At 39.0% G+C, this 13314-nt stretch overlaps 1 protein-coding gene across 7 annotated transcripts in view; it reads right to left on the bottom strand.

The window, feature by feature from the left end:
* rbfox3b (RNA binding fox-1 homolog 3b) overlaps window positions 1-13314 on the bottom strand; it is a 286430-nt gene that overhangs the window by 23616 nt on the left and 249500 nt on the right. For all 7 annotated transcript variants that reach the window (XM_079869283.1, XM_079869289.1, XM_079869287.1 and 4 more), the window contains one exon: window positions 10529-10666. In XM_079869283.1, coding sequence (XP_079725409.1) covers window positions 10529-10666 — 138 coding nt within the window. The remainder of the gene's footprint in view (window positions 1-10528; window positions 10667-13314) is intronic.

Consider the following 13314-nt stretch of genomic DNA (forward strand, 5'->3'; position numbering starts at 1 on the left):
TCAGGAGAGGTTTTTCAGTATAAGTCTGTTGTGTGAGGTTTCTAATGTGTTTTATCTGGAGTCTCTGGTGTGAGGTCTCTGGCGTGATGAGTATCAGGAGAGGTTTTCAGTATAAGTCTGTTGAGTGAGGTTTCTAATGTGTTTTATCTGGAGTCTCTGGAGTGAGGTCTCTGGCGTGAGGTCTATCAGGAGAGGTTTTTCAGTATAAGTCTGTTGTGTGAGGTTTCTAATGTGTTTTATCTGGAGTCTCTGGAGTGAGGTCTCTGGCGTGATGAGTATCAGGAGAGGTTTTCAGTATAAGTCTGTTGAGTGAGGTTTCTAATGTGTTTTCTCTGGAGTCTCTGGAGAGAGGTCTCTGGCGTGAGGTCTATCAGGAGAGGTTTTTCAGTATAAGTCTGTTGCGTGAGGTTTCTAATGTGTTTTATCTGGAGTCTCTGGAGTGAGGTCTCTGGCGTGAGGTCTATCAGGAGAGGTTTTTCAGTATAAGTCTGTTGTGTGAGGTTTCTAATGTGTTTTATCTGGAGTCTCTGGTGTGAGGTCTCTGGCGTGAGGTCTATCAGGAGAGGTTTTTCAGTATAAGTCTGTTGTGTGAGGTTTCTAATGTGTTTTATCTGGAGTCTCTGGAGTGAGGTCTCTGGCGTGATGAGTATCAGGAGAGGTTTTCAGTATAAGTCTGTTGAGTGAGGTTTCTAATGTGTTTTATCTGGAGTCTCTGGAGTGAGGTCTCTGGCGTGAGGTCTATCAGGAGAGGTTTTTCAGTATAAGTCTGTTGTGTGAGGTTTCTAATGTGTTTTATCTGGAGTCTCTGGAGTGAGGTCTCTGGCGTGATGAGTATCAGGAGAGGTTTTCAGTATAAGTCTGTTGAGTGAGGTTTCTAATGTGTTTTCTCTGGAGTCTCTGGAGAGAGGTCTCTGGCGTGAGGTCTATCAGGAGAGGTTTTTCAGTATAAGTCTGTTGTGTGAGGTTTCTAATGTGTTTTATCTGGAGTCTCTGGTGTGAGGTCTCTGGCGTGAGGTCTATCAGGAGAGGTTTTTCAGTATAAGTCTGTTGTGTGAGGTTTCTAATGTGCTTTCTCTGGAGTCTCTGGAGAGAGGTCTCTGGCGTGAGGTCTATCAGGAGAGGTTTTTCAGTATAAGTCTGTTGTGTGAGGTTTCTAATGTGTTTTATCTGGAGTCTCTGGTGTGAGGTCTCTGGCGTGAGGTCTATCAGGAGAGGTTTTTCAGTATAAGTCTGTTGTGTGAGGTTTCTAATGTGTTTTCTCTGGAGTCTCTGGTGTGAGGTCTCTGGCGTGAGGTCTATCAGGAGAGGTTTTTCAGTATAAGTCTGTTGCGTGAGGTTTCTAATGTGTTTTCTCTGGAGTCTCTGGAGTGAGGTCTCTGGCGTGAGGTCTATCAGGAGAGGTTTTTCAGTATAAGTCTGTTGCGTGAGGTTTCTAATGTGCTTTCTCTGGAGTCTCTGGAGTGAGGTCTCTGGCGTGAGGTCTATCAGGAGAGGTTTTTCAGTATAAGTCTGTTGCGTGAGGTTTCTAATGTGTTTTCTCTGGAGTCTCTGGAGTGAGGTCTCAGCAGAGACCTGAGAATGTCTCATAGAGAGAAAAACAAGCAAAACAGGTCATTTATGCCCACATTTTTTGTAATATTATAAAGATAAACAGAACTATGTGTGTGTACAGTGTTTTTTCTCTTTCACTATTGACAAGCTCCCTTTCTTCTCTGTCTTTCTCTCTCTCTCTCTCTCATTTTTGTTGTGTGCCATCGCTCCCAAGGGGGGAAACGTTCAGCAATCTTCGATTTAGCTTCCGTGCTGTTTGGATCGTTAGAAAACGGAGGGATGAGGGACGAGCACAAACCCCTCTAATGAGCACGGCTTTTAATTGATGCCTGTGATGGTCGTATTATTTCATTAAAAGTAATTACCCTGTCAAGCATGCTGCATCGCCATCATTTGGCCACTGCGGTAGAAAATAAAACCTCTGCGAGCGTCGTTCTGTGTGGAGAGAGACGATGCTGGAAGTGCTAATAGGATCAAGAGCAGGCACTGATCTCTACAGAGACTGACTACAAAAAAAGGATGAATGGACAGGGTTACAGGGTCAACGTTAGTCAGATTACATGCTAATGTTAATTAGCCGTTTGTCTGAGATTCAGACTCTGAGGAGAGGTCGGGGAAAAGTCGCTAGACATGAGATGCAAAGATTCGGGAAGCCTTCATCTTCATTAACAGCTCTGCCCTTAGGAAAGAAAAATCACACATGAAATCTCAATTGTTTCTCCTAGACAGAGTGAATTGAAACGTTTGCGAAAGATTGCTGCTTCTCAGATGTTTCTCCTGAAAAAAAAGACCCCAGTAATCTCACATTTGTCTCCGCTAGAGTTTTCAGAAAAGAACAATGTCAACAATGTCTCAAACTGTTCTCAGATTTGCAAAGATCTGCAATCAAAGGTCAGAGATCTCAATAGGAACTCAAACGCTTCACATCAAATTCTCTAAAGATCAAATAATCTGGCTGCTATATATATTTTCTTTTTTTAGGAGAATAATCCGAGATGATACAGTGAACTTCTTTAAGTTTCTTGAGCAATCAAATGTCCTCTGATCACTGATCTCTCAGCATAAGATCCAGAAGTACTCAAACTGGACAGTAAAATCCCGAATGAGGACTCTTTGATGCCTCAATTGTTTCTTCAAGACTTTAATGAGATTAAATGGAGACTTTTGAAGAAGTCTTCTGTATCTCATATGTTTCTCTTGAGAAAAAGACCCCAGTGATCTTACATTTCTCCACTTGAGTTTCAGAAGACAGTTCAATAGTCTTAACTGTGGTCAGATCTGCCAAGATACGTCTGCAATCAAAAGTCAGAGATCTCAAGAGGAACTCAAACATTTCTTATCAAATTCTCTCAAGATCAAATAATCTGGCTGCTATCAACTCTTTCTTTCTCCAAACAGATTTCAGGAGAACAATCTGAGATGATACTGAGACATAACAGTGAACTTCTTTAAGCCTCCAGAGCAATACAATTTCCTCTGATCTCTCATTATAAGATCCAGAAACACTCAAACTGGACAGGGAAATTACAAATGGCTCTTTAAAGTCTCAATTGTTTCTCCCAGATTTCAGTGAGATTAAACGGGGACTGAAGTCTCTAGCTTCTCAGATGTTTCTCCTGAGAAAAAAGACTCCAGTAATCTCAAGCATTTCTCTTCTAGAGTTTCAAAGTAGATATCAACAATGTCTCAAACTGGGCTCAGACACCAAAGCCTTTTAGGAGAAACATCTTAGACGAGGCTGATCCTACGTGCAATAACATTTAAGGAGTACTCTGATGACTCTGCGCTCATAGTCTTTCTGTTTGTGCTACAGCTGCAACGGCTTAATATTATTGCTCATCCAATCAGCATCTGTGTGAAACTGTAGGCTGAAATCTATCAATTTATTCAAATGAATGCACATTCTGCGGAGGGCTCAATCAGAGACACACACAAACACATTAACTCCCCAGCGTGGGCTCCGAGTTGTATGGTGGGGTTTTCCCTGGCTAGCGTGCCGCAGATGCTAATTGTTTTAACCAGGCCTAATGGACCAGTGATAGAGATTAATGAGTTTGGTAGGAAAGTTGCGTACAGTAGGGGAAGTGATCTTTTCTACTGAGCATGCTCAGATACCCCCTGTGGTGGCAGTTTCTCTGTGCAAAAATCCGCATTGAAGAATTGGCTCCTTTTCAATTAATTAGTGTAAATTTGTGCCACACCCCACAGGAAGTTGAATTGGAATAACAGGAAGAGGAATTTACTAAATTACAATCGACTCTATGCACAATGGTTTCTGCATTTAGGGTGCTTTCAAACTGGCAGTTTAGTTCGAAACAGAGCACGGTTTGCATAAAAAATTGGTAATGTGAAAGCTGTCTTCCGGACCCGGGTGCGTCGGGGGGGTACCAAATCCGAGACTACCTTTAGGAGGTGGTCTGAGTTTGGTTGCGCTGGAACTGTGGTGCGATTCACGTGAATGTGAAAGCAACTCGGACTAGGGTGCGCGCTTGTTCAGGAAGTAAAGTAACCTGTGAATGCGTTTTAGCCGATGACAATGTCATTAGTTCAACAAAAGAGTGAGTCTGTAGTGTAATCGCATTGTGAGTGCAATCAGATCGGCAAATAAATGGCTCGTGGTCAGTGTTCTCCTCAAAAGAGACCATTTGCAAGCAGAAGAAAGCCACCTTAATGCGGACACACATACAGTAATTGTCAGTGTCCTTCACTCTGCTGCATATATAATTGCACCATATTAATAAAAATAAAAAAATCACAATATATTGACCTGTGTCCTGTTTAAATTTTTTTATTTTTTTATCATACTTAAGATGCACACTGCACCAGGGTTCAGTAAAATCAAATGTGTGTGAAGCAAGACCAACATGAATCTCTTTCACGCCTTCTTGCACTTGAGCGGACAAATTCACACACAATTATGTCAAAAAATAGTGAGTGTCTTAGTAAACATAATTGGTTATGTCTTAAGTGAACGTAAACGCTGAGAAAGTAAATGCTTGTGTACAGTATCAGTGTACTGGATCCGTGCATTCACTCTTAAAGTGACAGCAGCCTAATACTCCTGCTGATGTCTGTGTTTTAATGTTATATATTTAAATATTTATGGCCGATACATTTTCTTAAGTCACTGGCCATTGGCAGGTGTAGCAAAAAGTTAGTTTTAGGCCCTGGCACCTGGAACAAACACACTCGGATTGGGACAGTGGCAAACATACCAAGTGTTAAAACCCCTTTAGACTCAGTGGAAATACCATTTTAGTCCAGTGCATGAACTGATAAAATGTAAACCTTAAATGCAATGCAAGTCACTTTTGGAAAAAAGTATCTGCCAAACACATAAATGTCTACATGTTAAGATATAATTAGTTGTGATCGACAGTTATCAGAAACATGACAGAAACCGTTTGCTACAATCACAGTGTGCTATGGGAGAATACTATAATAGAAGCTTGATTAGCACTGAGATTTTAGCGGAAATATGTAGGCAATAAGCCGTGCAATGCATACTGCAGGGTTGCCAGGTCTGCGCAACAAAAGCAGCGAGTCAAAAGGAGACCAAAAATAGCCCAATGTGATTTTCTCCGTCGAGCAGCCGAATTCTCCACTGAATTTGTATGTCTGGGGGTGTTTTGAGGAGTTGGAGCTCCAAAATCATATGTACGGGGGTGGAAATCAACCCGAGGATAAAAAAAAAAAAAAATAACCCACGGCTACAGCTTAAAAGTACCCCGAAACCACTGACTTGGCAACACTGACTGGGAAATGAAGCATTCTTCTTCTCTGGTTCACAAAAGTTACTTCATTAAATATGGTGAAATATATAAACTAAATATTTGTATCAAAAACATCAAACTTAGAAAATATTACTTAAAATATTTCAAAAGTTGATAATTATTAAAACATTTGTAAACTTTAAAATCAACCAAGTCAAGTTTATCTGGATAACGTTTGCTAAAAATTGAATTGCTTTCTTTGAATTTCAATTCATTCGGAAATGTATGCATCCGTTTTGCAAACTCAATTCACATTCAGGAATTGAATTGGAATTTACGAGGCATTCTCAAATCAATTCTGAAAGTCCAGAGTACAATATTTATAAACTTTAAGCCATTGTCAAGTTTATTTTGATCAAATTCACTTGTCTAGTAAAATAATAAATACAAATTTCACGTCATTTGAAGATAACAGCAGTTCTGCATCTTGTTTGCAACCTCAATTCATATGCAAGAATTGAATTGTAATTTAAAATGCCTTCTCAATTCAACCCTGAATGTCCAGAGTAAAACCATTCTCCCTCAGATGCTGGATTAGATGGCTTTTCCAATTATGCACAAAACACCCAGCCAAAAAAGCTCATACTGTATTCTGCAAAGCACAGCAGTATTGAAGGCGGTTTGGGCACGGACTGCGTCTTTTGAAGTGCTCTGATTGGTGGGGTTTTCTGTAATGCGAGTGGACTCCATGCCGATGAAGACTTGTTCGCTGCTCAGATTTAAGCAGATCTTTAATTCCGTCTCTTAAAAGAGCAGAGCCGCAGGTGGAATGCTAACGTAGCGTCTGCGCAGCGGGAAAAGCTGGAGATGAAGGTAAAGGCCCCCTGTGAGAGCGATTCCCAGCAGCCCTTGAGGCCCACAGGCAGAGGGGAAGAAGAAACAGCCCGTAAGCCGACACAAAGCCGGGGGTTTTACTTCCAGGAACGCTCTCTCCCACCTCACATTTCCATATGGACATCCTCAGTAATAAACCACTCGGCTCCGGATAATGAGCCTCGTACTTCTGCACTCATTAGCGACTCCCAGGCTCCAGCGCTTTAGCCTGCGACGCTAACCTGACGCCCCACTCATTTAGCTTCGACTCTCCGTTAGCCAAGCAGCTAATTAGCTACACTGCTTTCTCTTGGCAAAGGAAAGCTTCGGCCCTGCTCACCACAGGCTAAATCTCCATTAGCCACGAGGCTAATCAACGCCGCCAAGCTTTGTTAGCATGGCGGCGAGTCATTAGCGAGGCTCACTTCATAGTCCGCGGCGGGCAGATGGTGCTTATTATCTCAACTTGTTAGAACCTTGAAGAAAATGTGCTTTACATTTCTCCCATAGTGTATGATTGCAGAAAAAATATATATGTTTTTATCGAACATTGATGGATCAACACATTTTGTGGGAAAATAAATCATAAAAGTGGTTTGTTTTGTTCAAAAATCTTATACATGTATGAGGTGGGGATTACTTTTGCTAAAGTAATATGTCTCGCACAATTTTGAGTCTTGAACTGTAAACTCTCAAGGGTTGGCTTTCTAAATATATGTTGGTTATGTGTCTATTCAGAATGACTTATAAGCAGCAACCTTTTTATTTTGGGTATGTCATGTATGCAGCACTTGCCAAAATTGGCGGTGTTGAGCCTGGTTTTGCAAATTTTTTGTCAGAATTAAGCGAGTTTCTATTTAAAACAAGAAAAAAAATATATATCTGTCAATGTGTTGAGAAAAACTGACCCCATTGCCAGATATATTTTCTTATTTTAAGCATGTACTCACTTCATTCTGATACACTTTTCCAACCCTATCTCACAGCAATTTGCACGGATTTTACAAGCTGGCTAATTCGTACAAATTAATACGACCTCACTCGTACAAATTCGTACGTTTTTTGCTAAATCTTACATATTTTACGAGTTGGCCAATTCGTATGAATTTCTGGAGTTTAGACATATCGTACAAATTGTACGAGAGATAGCGTTGACTTTTCAGAAAAATAAACGTAGAATCTTAAGCTGTTTTGCTTCTCAAGTACATGTACTGTATCTTGATTTAAGAATGTGTAGATGTTTGTCATGGAAAAGAAACGTTGAAAGAAACGTTCCCACTCTCTGAATATCCGAATTACATCTACCATTCTGCGGGGCGAATCAGATGATTACAGGCTTACTAAATGCACAGACACTGTGTGCGCCGATTCCTTCTTATTTGCTAAACATCATCTCAATCATCCTAATGACCCGTCAGCAGCGGGCTGGCCAGAAAAGCTGCTTTAAACAGCGCTCATTTGTTTGGGCCGGTGTCGGCCAGTGGCTCTGTGGAAAAGATGATGTTAATTACAGCACAGACCGCCGTGTAGCCGGATAAATTACATACAACATGGTCTGTTTCCCCCAGCATGCTCTGTGATAGCTGGATTATTGTTCTCAGAGGCTGCCAGGTTTGTGTGCGCCAAATCCGCTCAGTAATTAGCTTGCGGTCGTTGTGTATAGGTGGTCCGGAGACTCCGTATGGATGCCACAGACAATATGGATGACTAGGGACGTTTGTTTAATCACTATTAACCTAGCTGGCATCAGGAAAGTCTCTGAACCTTTCATTTGTCCTGTGAAATGAGTTTTTTGAAGACACACTCTTAGCATTTTCACGCTGACTGTGAAAACGTAAGGTAAACGATGATGATGAAACGATGATGTTTGGTCATGTGATGCATATTGTACCCAATAGATATGTTTAAACCGGCATTGTTGTGCCTGCTATGTACTATTCACTTTCATAATGTTGCTAACGATACACTGCAAAAAGAAAAAGGTTTTCTAACCAAGTGTTATTGTTTTGTATCTTGATTTAAGATTTTTTTTTTTTTTATTTGTAATGGAAAACATTTACTTGGGAAGGCAAATTACTTAAGATATTAAGTCTTGTTTTGCTACATTTTTTTGTCAGAATGAAAGTGAGTTTATGCTTAAAACAAGAAAAAAATATCTGTCAACGGGTTGAGAAAAATAATTTAGTTTTCTCTTTTTATACAGAAATTTTTTTGACCCCTTTGGCAAACTCACTTCATTCTGATACACGAAAAATAAACGCCAACAATCATCAAAATTAAGTGACTTTATGCCTAAAACAAGAAAAAAATATCTACCAGAAAAATAATCATGTTTTCCCTTTGAATTAAGTTTATTTTCTGACCCCACTGATATATATTTTCCCTTGTTTTAAGCACAAACTCACTCACCTTATTTATAATCACCATATTTATAATAAATATTTAGAAATGATGGTATTAATCATATAATATAATGAAATATATGTATTGTTACTACGGTAAAGCCATAATAAATTACAATGGGATCTCCTTCAAAAGTTTTCAGGATCTTAACTTAAAAAAAAACAAAAAAAAACAAACAAACATTTATTCAACAACATAAAAAAAAAAAAAAAGTAATCAAAATAAACAGATAGTATTAACTTAATAGCTTGAGTCATTCTCAATTAAATGCATTTTGATTTAAGAATGTTTAGATATTGGTAATGGAAAACAAGACAAAAATACTAATATTTCAGCTTCTCTCGATTATTAAAGCATAATCGTCAGCGATATTTGCAATATATCCAAAAATGAATCTCGTCTAGACTGTTTGTGAATAAATGTATGGGTATTTCTTTTAATTTTTTTTAAATTGGTGAAACAATTTTCATTCAGAAAATGCTAGGATTAAATTAAGCTAAAAAATGCTACATTAAATTAAACAAAAATATTTTTGAAGTAGAAAAAACGGAAAAAGTCCTTTAATATCAAATTAAACCTTAAAAAGTTATGAACAGTCTTAAAGGAGAACTCCGGTCAATTTTAACATTGAGCTCATTTTTTTGTAAATTTGGAGTGCTGTCAGTACAGAGAACAACGACAAAAATCCATACTTATAAAAATCCAGGTTTACTTACCTATGATCACGCGCGTGAACTCGACAATCGACTACTGTGGACTTCGACCGAAAACAGGAAGAAAATACAGGTATGTGCGCTGGCTGAATTAACATCACTTTTATTCATATCTTGCACATCTACTGCAGTCAGATTCACCCGTGTTCACTCTGAAGGAATCACTCACATGACCTGTGCACTTGTAATGACACATCAAGGATGTTGAGAGGCTAAAAGCAGGTTTAAAACTTGCCCCATTAAAGTCAACAGGGTGCAAATTTTAAAAAGAGGATAACACGGTGTAGGCAACACCGATTTTTGTCGTTGTTCTCTGTACTGACAGCACTCCAAATTTACAAAAAAATGAGCTCAATGTTAAAATTGAGTTCTCCTTTAAAGAAAGAGAAAAAAAAAAAAGCCTTCCGGAGATTCTGTACTCTTTCAGAAGATGCGTAATAGCGCCCCCTAGTTTATAACAGTGAAATTGTTGGAAAATTCCATCAATGGCAGGGAAAGAGTTAAAGTAAATAGTGTCAGTTTTGATGTTGACAAACCATTAAGGGGCTGTTTACACGACACCGTTTTCAACTAAAAACGTAAAACTTTTTAAGCGTTTTGGCCATTCGAAAACGGGTTTCAAAGTGCAAGTTTTTGAAAACGGTCTACAAAAAAAAAAAAAACGTGCATCTCTGAAGACGGTGACATCATGCACATACGTATTACGTGTTCCGTCTATAGTGCTTCATCGCCATCTAATGCGAATACAGCATTTTTAGTCATTTTCGCGGATCCCTTTGAATGGGGATCGCTTTGACAATGGTGTCGTCTGTACGCGAAAAACTAAAAGGAAAAACTTCTCAATTTTAAGTGTATCGTTATTGTGTAAACGTACCCTCAGTGACCACCCCATTTAGACTACAGAACCGTACAGTGTAAGCACTGTATTTGTCGTCTGTCCCTTTAAATGCTTGAACTCTTTAAAGTCATGTGATTTCCGATTGTCTGGAAATGTTTTTATCGTTCATCAGCTGGAAAAAAAATCACTATGAAAGCGATTCTAACGATATCATTCCTCTGTGTTGTTATTGTTCGCAGGGCTGTGAACTCTACGATTCTTTTACATTTAGAATGATTTTTAAAACTAAACCTTTATCGTTATTGTTACAGATATCGTCTTTGATGTGAACAGTCCGTAATGCTAGTGATTCAGTGCACTTCTCTCACAGACAAACCGGGAATCTCCAGACCATGAAACCAGGAAAGAGAAACGCGTGCATCGGCGCATCGACTCACCCCGAACATTTGCCGTAAATCTGGGTCCCGGAAGCGGAAGGGGATGTTGGAGACGTGTAACCGCTTGGGCTGCTGTTTTTCCGGGGAGTCTGAATGTTGCACCTGCTGGGAAACTTCTGTTTGCGTCACGTCTTCCGTCTGTCCGAGGAAAACAAAGACAAAAGAGCCGTCCGTTCATTAGTGCACATAGCCACAGGTTAGACTCAGTGAAGAAACAAACAAACAAATGAAGGATAGCAAGTTAGCCTACTTATCCGCGGCTATCATTTTTCACTCAAGCGGCACGCGGATAAGCAGACGTTGAGTTATGGGGGCCTACCTGAGGTCATGCATCTACGATACGATTATTAATCTCCACCTGTTACTGTCTGAGGAGCCTAAACACACAAGATATACTGACAAATATCTGGTACACACACTCACACTCAGGCCATTGGCTTGTTGTTTCCATCATTATGTTGATGATCCGCCACAAATGAAACTTCAGACGCGTGTGACAGATGTTTTCTCTCTCCGCTAGCTCATTCGAGCAGAACGACACACGCACACTCATTTTCATGTGCTCCCTTACAGCACCATGTCATCAGAATGTCATCATTGAGGTAAAAAATGTTCAGATTCATTCAAACACGCACACATATACACACACACACGCGCGCGCACACGCACGCGTACACACAACAGCAACAACATCAACAAATCTCCCCAGAGCATCATGGGCTTCATCAAAACATCAACACAGAGCACCAACATTATTGCATCAGCTCATAACGGAGACACACACACACACACACACACACACACACACACACACATGCAGTAAGTCTGAAAAGTCATTTGATGAATCTGACAAAAACACAAAAGCATCCTGATGCATTGCTAGATATATTGCAAGTGCAATTGCATACACTCTTAAAAATAAAGGTTCTTTATTTGGCATTGATTTTTCCATGAAGAACCTTAAACATCAATGGAGTCTTTCCATTCCAAAAAGCGTTCTTTAAAGTGGAAAACCTTCTTCAGATTTCTATTGAAAAGTTCCTCACGCTAAGAAAAAAGTGTTAGGCTATTTTAAGAACTCTTCACTGAAAATGATTATGGAAAGATTCCAAAAATGGTTCTTCTATGACATCACTGTGAAAACCCCCTTCTGGAACCGTCTTTTGTAGGAGTGTATGTTGCTTTAAGAGAGGAACAGAGCCAGATATAAGTCATTATTCACTGAAAAATTCTTCTGCTGCAGGTCTCAAATGTCACTTGCAGCATTAATGTCGTTAATTAAAACTAAAACCATTAAAAAAATATTTTGTTTCTTTGAAATAAAATAAACATTAACTGAAATAAAGTACAATATTTAAAAAAATATATACATTTTGTTTCAGCGTAATTCTTCACTAAACTTGATGTACTAAAATAAACTAAAACTGAAATAAAACTATAGACAAAAAACAACAATAATAAAAATGACAAACACACACACACACACACACACACACACACACACACACACACACACACACACACACACACACACACACACACACACACACACACACACAAAAAAAACGTTAACTAAAATTCAATTTGAAAATATAAAGATACAAATGTAACGAATCGCCAGCTCTGATTTCAAATATCACTGGTTCTGGTTTCTGGTTTTGCAGAATATTGTAGAAATAACTGATAGGCTACATGCTTGGGTCATGTTTTACCATAGAAAAAAAGCAAGTAAAGAACATTAAACCTTATTTTAGGACCATGCATTGACATAAAAAGGCAATAAACCCATTTCAGTCATGAAAACTCTCTGAATATTTTTAGCATGTTAATGTTGCGGAGCAAGTATAGACTTCATACTGCTAATAGATACACAGAGACGCTGTGAGCATGTAAGATCTACTGTTGCTGCATAAAGACACGCACATAAATCCTGTAGTAGATTTAGGCAGGTGGAGCTGGGGAGGTGGAGGGGTTCAGAGGAACTAGCTTACAGAAAACACTGAACCAGACTATTTAGATGTTGAGCAAGCAATCTCATTGGCTGCAGGATCAGCAGAGGCCAATCAGCTTGTGCCATGCGGTAATGATGTGATTGGTTGCAGAATGCATGTAAAGGACCAATCAGCCTGCGCCCTCTAGAGTTTCAGGACTGAACTAGATATTTTCACTGCAAATTCTCATTACTATAATGCATACGTTTGTTTATAGTTCTCAGTGATAATTCTCATTATATTTCCAGTGCTGTAATAGAGTCATTTTTTACAGTAATGCCATAGAAATTACTGTTATATATGATTTTTTTTTTTAAATGACTTAATGGCATGTAACAAATAATGTCATTACATATTAGCTTTAATTTAAGCTTTAATCTAATTTACATAATATTTATTCTTTTCTTTTGCATTATGGAAATGATAATTGGGGGAATGTACTTAATGATCATATAAATAATGTCCCAATCAAAATAAACTGGATCTAAAACGATTATTTTTTTCTTTAAGCAAAACATAATTTCTTATTTTTCCTTTTGATTATGACCCGAACACGTTCTTATCAAGTTTCGTCACATTCACCTTGAAGATTTTTTCTCTTGTACATGCAAAACACAGCCTGGCGTGAGTGTGAAATCATGCAGCGCGTGATTTATGATCACATGCATGTGCATGCAGACACATGCAGAACATAATTCATTACACACACACACACACACACACACACACACACACACACACACACACACACACACTCGATGTGCGGTTCCGCTGCAGGGAGGAGAGTGATACATC

The sequence above is a fragment of the Squalius cephalus genome, assembly GCF_949319135.1.
Source record: "Squalius cephalus genome assembly, chromosome: 1".
Classification (NCBI taxonomy): domain Eukaryota; kingdom Metazoa; phylum Chordata; class Actinopteri; order Cypriniformes; family Leuciscidae; genus Squalius; species Squalius cephalus.